The sequence below is a fragment of the Alosa sapidissima genome, chromosome 5 (genome assembly GCF_018492685.1).
Source record: "Alosa sapidissima isolate fAloSap1 chromosome 5, fAloSap1.pri, whole genome shotgun sequence".
Taxonomy (NCBI): Eukaryota; Metazoa; Chordata; class Actinopteri; order Clupeiformes; family Clupeidae; genus Alosa; species Alosa sapidissima.
Genome location: NC_055961.1, coordinates 33,733,236 through 33,742,402, shown reverse-complemented (window position 1 = coordinate 33,742,402; position 9,167 = coordinate 33,733,236). Strand labels below are relative to the sequence as shown.

The 9,167-nt window shown below is 52.3% G+C and overlaps 1 protein-coding gene across 1 annotated transcript in view; it reads right to left on the bottom strand.

The window, feature by feature from the left end:
- Positions 1–253: 253 nt before the first annotated feature.
- The window catches only part of LOC121709627 (neuronal tyrosine-phosphorylated phosphoinositide-3-kinase adapter 1), a 29,267-nt gene continuing 20,353 nt past the window's right edge, over positions 254–9,167 (bottom strand). Inside the window, exons 3-7 of the mRNA XM_042093157.1 lie at positions 8,513–8,955; positions 5,971–7,878; positions 5,057–5,287; positions 4,411–4,517; positions 254–2,491 (exon numbers count right to left, since the gene is read on the bottom strand). Coding sequence (XP_041949091.1) covers positions 2,003–2,491; positions 4,411–4,517; positions 5,057–5,287; positions 5,971–7,878; positions 8,513–8,955 — 3,178 coding nt within the window. The 3' untranslated portion in view covers positions 254–2,002. The remainder of the gene's footprint in view (positions 2,492–4,410; positions 4,518–5,056; positions 5,288–5,970; positions 7,879–8,512; positions 8,956–9,167) is intronic.

The following is a 9,167-nucleotide window of genomic DNA, read 5'->3' as shown; positions in this document are numbered from 1 at the left end:
GCATACCGATCTATCGAATTCAGCAGGTGGTTAAGTGTTTGTATGCACGTTTGTGGGTGTTTACGTGTGTTTGGAAACTAGGGAGCGCAGCTTGTGTGTAATGGGAACTTCCCAAGATGCAAATATGAACTCTGCCACTGGTGAGGAGATATACATACATACATACATATATATATATATATAGAAATATATATACATGTATATATATATATATATATATATATATATTATTTCTTTAAATATATTACGCGGTGCCTGCACTGTGTATGAAAGACTTAACATGTCTAGCGTGCTAGTATCTTTTTACTCCACAATTCCACAATTCCCTGCTTGTACCCATTACATTTCTTCCATTGGAGCCTAAACCAGGCTGATCCCATGTCACAGTGCTGTTGTTAGTGAATTGTGATGTTTTAGCCTTATGCATGGTTGCATGACAGACTGGAGCTGTACACCAATATGAGTCCATACACTGACGTGAGTTTTGATTTGTAAAAGCTGTACTCCCTGTCCAGTACAAACTTGGAGCCACTGGGCCTTCAGAGGCGCCTGGGTGGCCAGTGATCTCCAACTGATGTTGAGCGTGATGGCTGATTTTAGAAAGCTGTTGAACAATCAGACTCGGGGCCCAAGCTTGCCAAGTCACGTTTGACTTTGGGGGAGAATATTGCTACAAAAAAGGCTCTGAATGTTGTCAGAGTTATTTTTCCTTGTTATCCATCTGTATCTGTGAGTATGTTTTTGTTTATGTTTGTTTGTATCTGTGTTTGTTGTGTAGACTATTCTGAAACATTTTAGAGATATGTTTATTTATTTATATTATATCTTTCTACTACAAATATGGAAACTCTTAGGTAGTATATCCTTACTTGTCGTATGCCTAATTTATTTGGCACTCGAACAATACTCAGACATAAAGGAAATCATTCACACTAACCTTGACCCAGTCATAAACAAGAACTCAGGAATTCCAGCTCACTGATTATCAAATGTGTCTGACACTGTATAAGTGTGTCTGTGTTTGTCTGTGTCTATATAAACCTGTATTTGTGTGTGTATATGTGTGTGAGTGAGTGTGTGTGTGGTGTATTTGTCAGATCTCTGTGGGAGTCAGGCCTATAACTCTGCATCCTATGTGCTTGTCGACGCAATGATGCGCTGCTACAACTAGACACTTGCATTACGACCAACTTTAACATTCTAACATCCCAACGACCTTCAAAATGTACCAAATTGCTGATGTTAGAGGTCCAGCAGACTTGAGCGGTGGCAGTTCTTCGTTCTTCGAGATAATGAGTCACCCCCCCCCCCCACACACACACACACACAACAGAGCAGCAGGACGGCAGAGCCGATAGGCTCTGAGTGGGATGATGGGAAGCTGGAGCTGTAGTGGTTCCACCCACGCTCAGTGAAGGCCTCCGTCTGGACCAGCGATGGGAGGACATTGAGCAGACCAGTCGAACAATAGACGCGCACAGTCACTGAGGGAGAAATGACAAAACTAATTGCAGTCCTTTCCTCAGGGGTTTGCCAGGTTCAGCATACATCCTCTTCTGAGCACAAGGGAGAAGGATGCATTAACATCCACCCCAAGCTCAATTGGATCAATTATCTACCTACGTCTTTCACATTGTATGTGACTTTAGGGACTTTGAAAGTTCATGATAGGCATCAAGTATGAATATGCAATGCTGTAAACGTAATTTCCCTTCTTTTTCATTTTGTTTTGCTTTCTTCCAACAGAAGGTGAGAATCAGTAGTTTTGAAAGTTTTTTTAATTATTTCATCTGTCCTTTATTCAGTAATTATGGCACATGTTACTCCCGGCCCTTCCACAGCCAACAGAAGCAGTCACAACCTCAATGAGTGCTGTGATCTCCATTCCCTCACCCTCTCAGTTAACTCACTCTCTCTTCCTTTCTCTCAATCTTCTCCTTCATCTCTCAACTGTAAACGTGTCCACCTCTCGTCCTTCTACTACCCTCTTTCCCTCTCTGCCTCAGATGGCTGTGTCCCAGACCACAGCCTGGGGCCTTTGGCAGGGCGGGGTACCCGTCTTGCGAGGCTCGGGGGTCCGTCTCCAGCTGGGCAGGATGGGCATGCTGTCCTGCTTGCACAGGCTCTTGTCCGGCCTCCGGTGGGCCTTGATCTCCTTGCAGAGGCAGCGCTTGCGTTCGATGACCTCCAGCAGCTTGCCGTCGCGCTGCGCATGGGTCCCGCCACTGGCGGCAGCCGCTGCGGCTGCCGCAGCCACGGTGCCGGAGACGATGGAGGCGGGGTTGGCGCCGGCGGTGATGGCGGCGCCCCCGGTGGCCAGGGCTTGCCCCTGCGCCAGCTGGGCCAGGTGCTGGAACTGCAGCTGCAGGTGGTGCTGCTGCAGCTGCTGCTGGAGTTGCTGCTGGTGGAGGTGGAGCTGCTGCTGCTGGCGCGACAGCGAGGGGCTGCAGGGAGACTGCGCTTGGGCCTGCGCCAGAGCATGGGCCTGGAGCTACAGCAGCACAGGAGCCAAGGAGGAGGGAAGGAACAGGGAGAGGAGAAGAGAGGAGTAAGGATGATGGCAAGGAAAACAGAGCAGAGAACTGAGTGAGAAGGAGGGAGATGGACTGTGGGGGGTTGTGTTTTTCAAGTGACTATGACTATGAGGATCTGGGAAAAGGTTAGGACTGATGGTTAGGAACCAACAGATCTTTAATACATCTACAATTACAATTGATCTAAATGATAATATATAGAAATAAAAATGTATTTCAATGCAGTCTGAAAGATTTTGCTAACCCAATCATTTCTGGGTTCAATAGGTTCAGAAGCATACTCTAACTAAGCTTCAGGAAGCAGTACATAACAAGGATAATTAAAAATCATTCGATATGGTATTAAAATCGACGGGTTCACTTTCAGGTTCTCCTTTGAAATATGGGTGTGCAGTTCATATAAAGAAGAATTCATTACCATGCAGAAAATAACCTGCCTCTACAACAGAGCGTGACCCATGTGAGGACAGAGGTACTTGCTAAACCACTGGAATGTGCCAAGAGCACAGGGCGTGTGCTGTGTGCTGTGCCAGCACTGGACACCAGGGGGCGCCATTGCTGCACCCACAGCCTCAAACTCCCTGCTGTGTGAGGGAAGGTCAAATGAGCATACACAGTCTGTTTCTGCAGCAGCACACACACACACACACACACACACACACACACACACACACACACACACACACACACACTCTCCACACTCCCTGTCACACATGCAAACACACACTCATCCACTCGCCGGCATACACACGCAGTCTTTCTCTGCGGCACACACCCAGACTGCGTCAGCATCTGAGCCGCTGCCAAGAGACGACTGTACGGAGAGCAGAGTAGAGCGGGCAGAACCATTCTACAGCAACTCTCTCTCTTTCTCTCTCTCTCTCTCTCTCTCTCTCTCTCTCTCTCTCTCTCTCTCTCTCTCTCTCTCTCTATCACACACACTGCCTGGCTGTGGATCTATCTTCATCACCATACACTCATTGACCCTTACCAGTTCTAAAATAGCTTCACAACCACATACGCTCTCTGACAGTAGAGGTAGCTGTTGCCGGGGTAAAAATGCCAACAGATGTGGTGAATGAAAACACCACAGAAGATCAATATCAGTGGTGTGGCTGCTGGTGGGAGTAGTAGTACTACTAGCAGTTGTAGAAGTAGTAGTGGTAGTACCAGGGGGCAAAATAGTCAGCAATCTTTTTATAATCTTAAAGTCTTAGCCTAATAGAATACAATTTGGTCTATTGTATAAAAGCATAGGCTATATTAAAGGAATCTTAGTCTGTAGTATAAAAGTAAACATGAAAACAGCGCTAGCAGATATTACGGTGTGGTACGCATCTGGCCAGCCCTCTAACTATAGAACAATCAATGAGTCATAGTGACCTCAATAAACTGCATCGCTTATGCCTCAGCTCCCCTGGATAAGCTCGAGTGCTTCTCCCCACATTATCAACATAATTATAAAAACATCCAGACACAAAAATAATGTCAGCTTCGACAACAATGTTAACAATGACAAGCACGGCGATATAAACAGCAAAGGTTATGTTTGACATAACAGTGTTAATCATGTCTTGTACTCGTTCTGTAATGACATACAACATCAGCACATGACAGCACAGATTTAGATCATAGCGGGAGACATGATGGGCACCGTTTACTGGAATAATGTTTATTAGTGTAGAGTGGTAACAATAACAGAAATATTAGTGTTCCATAATGACAGGTCCCCCATGGCTTGTAAGGATGAATAGGGGCAGGGAAAGAAGCAGGGATTTGTTTTTTGTGTGTGTGTGTCTGTGTGTGTCTGTGTGTGTGTGTGTGTGTGTGTGTGTGTGTGTGTGTGTACAGGAGTTGATGGTGTGGCTGTTCTCACCTGGCTCAGTGCATCCTTGGCAGGCAGGCTGCTCTGCCTCTGAACGTCACCTCCGCCCACCTGCCTCACCCCAGAGGTGGAGGACGACCTGCCCAGACGTGCCAGCTCTGCCACAACACACACACACACACACACACACACACACACACACACACACACACATATATAAATAAACATACATACATAGTCACACATAGAAACACACACAGGGGAAATTCAAATAGGAACTAATGTTTCTCTATGCTATATTGTACCTCACTGCTCTGCTTTCTGAAGCATGCAAGACTCCTGAAGCAGCCAAATGTAATTTCATGCTCATGAATATACTCATTAAATTACAACACAATTGGTAGTTTAATAAATACTATATAATGAATATATTATCTGAATAATAATTTGTGACAGGCAAATATCAACATTGTAAAAAATGCCAATTAAAATATTTCCAATTTAGGGAGATTTTGCAAACTCAATAATTTCTCAACAATGACATGGAAACAAAAGCACAGGGCCAATTAAACACATTTTGGACATGTAAATAAAACAAGAGAGTTAAAGAAAGAGAAAGAAAGAGAGAGAGAGAAAGAGAGAGTGGGAGAGAGAGAGGGAGGGAGAGAGAGAGAGAGGGAAGGGGCAGCTCAGTCACCTCCGTTCCGGCAGGCAGGGAAGGTCTGGCAGGGTAAGGGCATCCCTCTGCTCAGTGCCCCGAAGCCGGGCGGCCCGTCCGCCCCTGCCAGGCTCTCGCTGTGGCCGAAGGCCCGGCTGGAAGTGCGCACTGGGATGCCCGAGTGGCCACTGCGCAACCCCAGGGCCAGGTCGTCCCTCTCCTTCCTCAGCAGGCCGTCACTGCCGCCGTTCCACACACTGCCGTCTTCCTCTGAGGGAGCGGTAGAACAAGAGAAACACAGAAGGGGAGAGATAGAGAGAGGGACAGAGAGAGACAGAGAGAGGGGGGTGGAAGAGAGAGGGATGGAGAGAGGGAAGGGGAGAGAGAAAGATAAAGAGAAGGATTGAGACAGAGAGCGACAGGTATTTTAATATGACTGGCGAGAAGTGCTTTTATATATCTGTTATCGAGGAACTACAAGAGTGAATCATTCATCTAAAGACTATTCTCATGGTCCCCGTATATCAAAGCACACTTCGGTCTTTTGCTTTCCCATTCAAGTCAATGAGAGGCACACTAGCCAAAAATAATTTACTGGTAAATATAGCTGGCACTACTCCGCACTATGTAGGCTGAATCATGTTGTTTATATTCGGTTCCGTCTTAATGTTTTGCTCTCGGTTACATTGATGGAGTGAATGTGAGATAACCCTCTGGAGTCTTACGCCTGTCAGACACTGTCGAGGTTGGCAGACATGCCTTGAGATTTCACCTACCTAAAAAACATTGATCCAAAAATACAGGCAAGCCACTTCACATACTGAAGAGTCAAATTCAAGATAGATTGTCTTGAACTTTTGTCTAAGTATGCTAGTACTCCATTTTTTCTCCTATTAACCAGGAAGTAGCCCTCTCCCACATCCCTCCCTCTGCCCCTCCCACCTGTCACTCACTCTCTGTGTCTCTGCTGCTGTGACTGAAGGACAGCTTCCTGTGCATCGGCCAGTAGGGCACGTCGTCCGGCAAGCCCATCCCCGCGTTCCCGTCCCAGGGCATGAAGCCCGCTTTGCCCTGCAGGGACGGCGGCCCACTACCACCCCCACCTCCGCTGCTGCCACCTTTGGAGCCTGGGTCATGGTGCAGGGAGGGCAACTGGGACCCCCCCCTGAGGCTGTCGTAGGCCGGGGGCCTCCGGAAGCCCACGGAGGGGTAGGTCCAGAGCAGGGGGCTGTCGGCCGGCGGGGGCTTGTAGGCGGGCAGGCCGTGGGAGAGGGCGTGGGGGGTGTGGGAGCGGTGGAGGTGGGGGCGGGAGTGCGGCCGCTGAGAGGAGGAGGAAGAGGAGGTGGAGGTAGATGTCGGAGTAGGGGTGGTACTGGAGGCGTGCGAGGTGGTGGACATGTCACCCAGGCTGGACGACTGAGCGTCCCTCTCCCGATCCCTCTCACGATCCCGGTCCCTGTCTCGATCCCTGTCCCTGTCTCGATCCCTGTCCCTATCTCGATCTCTGTCCCTTTCTCTGTCCCTCTCCGGCTTGTCGGACTTCAGCAGGAAGCTGACCGACTTCCCCTCCTTGCCCTGTGTTTGCATCTGCGCCGTGATTTGGGAGGAGGAGGAGGAGGCGGAGGAGCAGGTTTTGCCTGACTCCTTGTCGGGCTTGCGGTAGTGGTGGTAGTGCGAGGGCCGGTGGTGCGGGTGGTGGTGCGGGTGGTGGTGGTGGTGCGAGTACGGCGAGGAGGACTTGGAGGACGGAGGCAGCGGCGTGGAGTGACTCCGTGCTCTCAGTCCAGGCGCCGGGCCCAGCTGCGCCTCCCTCCTCTCGGCCTGCTGCTTGTCCTGCGCGCCCCCCGAGCCCCCGGACGACTCCTTGGAGGCGGGGAGGCTGGAGGAGCCCGAGGAGCCGCTGCCGCCGCCGCCGACGGAGGAGGAGGACGCTCCACCGGACGAGGAGGAGGCGGAGGATTGGGCATTCTTGGAGGCGGAGGAGGAGGAGGCAGCGGTGGTGGAGGAGGAGGAAGAGGAGGTGCTCTTGTGCTGCACCGCCACCCCACTAGAGGCAGCGGCGGGCTGGGGGAAGGCGAGGAGGGGCGGCTTGTGCTGGAGGAGGTTGGGGAAGGGCGCGGGGATCTTGGTGGAGGAGGAAGAGGAGGAGTCCAGCTCCGGTTTGCCGCCCTGCAGGAGGAAGGGGGTGGGGGCGCGCGGGGGGTGGGGACTGGACGACAGCGGCACGGGCGTGGAGGAGGCCGAGGAGGAGGCGCAGGGCAGCGGGGACGAGTGCGAGATGGACACGGTGGCCTTGGGCTTGGACGACGAGGAGCACGCCGGGGAGGAGGAGGAGGGACGCGGGAGAGGGGACGAGGCGGCCGAGGTGGGAGCGCCGGCCGAGGAGCCCCCCGAGGAGGCGTGGTGGTGGGGGTGGTGGTGGTGGTGGTGGTGGTAGGCCTTGGAGGTGGAGGAAGAGGAGGAAGAGGAGGACTTGAGGCGCTCGTGGCGCAGCGGCGGGCGCCGGTGGTGGTGGGCATGCTCGTCCGGCAGCGGGTACTTCATCTCCTCGTAGATGGCCTCGCCCGGGTCCGAGTCGGAGTCCGGCGTGGTGGCCGAGGGCGTGAGCGGCGGGTGCGGCGTGGCGGTGCTCTCGCGCGTGAACACCTGCCCCACCATCTCGATGTAGACCGGCTCGTCGTCCAGGCCGCGCTCGCCCGGCGACGCCGACGACTCTGCGTTCTGGAAGGGCAGCGGCGTGGCCGGCGGCGGGATGCGTGGCGGCGGCGGGTCGAACGAGAGCTGCGTGCTCGGACTCCGCTTGGGCTTCAGCGGCGGAACCTTCTTACTCGCCATCTCCCCCGAATCCGACTTCTTCATGGCTGAGAAACGAAAAACAAAAGAAAGAGAAAGACAAAGAGAAAGACAAAGAGAAAGAGAAAGAGAAAGAGAAAGAGAAAGAGAAAGAGAAAGATAAAAAACTCCATCAATCAAGGCACAGTGAGGCAAACGCTCACACAACCTCCAAGAAAAGTACCAGTCTTTTTACCTCAGCCTTACCACCCAGAATTAGCCTCTTCAGATAAAAATCATTATCTTGTTATGTGTGTGCGCCACTGACTGAACAAAACTGGCAAGGCAGAACTCTGCTGGAAATGGGCTGGGAATCTCTGATCTAAAGGTTCAGTAATCAAAACTGAGAAGGAGAGCGACCTGGGGGATGTGGATCAGAGACAGAGAGAGAGGAAAACCCTGATGGAGCAAAATGGGTGTGAGGGAGAGAGACGAGCGATCACATAAATGCGGCGTGGCTGTAGGCAGATGAGCAGTAATTGACAATCGCGAGTCGGGTTCGGTTCTCAGACTAAGACACCTGCTCCACCCTGAAAGCTCTCAGACAAATGATTGGGGATTTCTAGCGGAAACCAATCAGTCATAAACACACACACACACCTACACACACACACACACACACACACAGAAAGCCCTGAAACACATCTGTTCTCTCTTGCTCACCGTTCTTCTTCTCCCCGTGCTTGCTGGACGAGTGGTGGCCCTGGCTGGACTGGGCCGACGACGGCGGTGGTGGCGGCGCTTCTGAGGGCGGGTGCCCACCCATGCCCCCTATGCCGCCCCTGGGCGGGTGCTCCTGCTGGGGCGTGGAGCTGAGCCGCGTGCTGGGGTGGCGCTTGGGCTTGGCCGGCGGGCAGCGGTTCCCTTGGCCCTGGTGCGAGCCGTCGTCCCCCGGGTAGTCGCCGTTCTCCAGGCCGCCGCCCGGCTCGCCGGCGCCCACCGCGTGGCAGGACTGCGAGCGCGGCGCCATGGCCGAGGCACAGGAGTGGGGGGAGAGGTCCTGCGACGCCGGCATGGTCATGAAGCCCATGCGGAAATGGCGGCGGAACGAGGCCAAGTCCCGCACCTTCCCCACCGTGGCAGAGGACGCGTCCTTATGACTGGAGCTGCACAGAGAACGGGGGGAGGGGAGGAGAAAGGGAGAGAGCACAACACATGCACAGACACAGTTAGAGTTAGAAAGTCCACAGAGAGAGAGAGAGAGAGAGAGAGAGAGAGAGAGAGAGAGAGAGAGAAAGAGAGAGAGAGAGAGAGAGAGAGATAGAGTGGGAAATAGAATGAGACAGAGCGAGAGTGAGTTAGACAGAGAGAGAGAGAG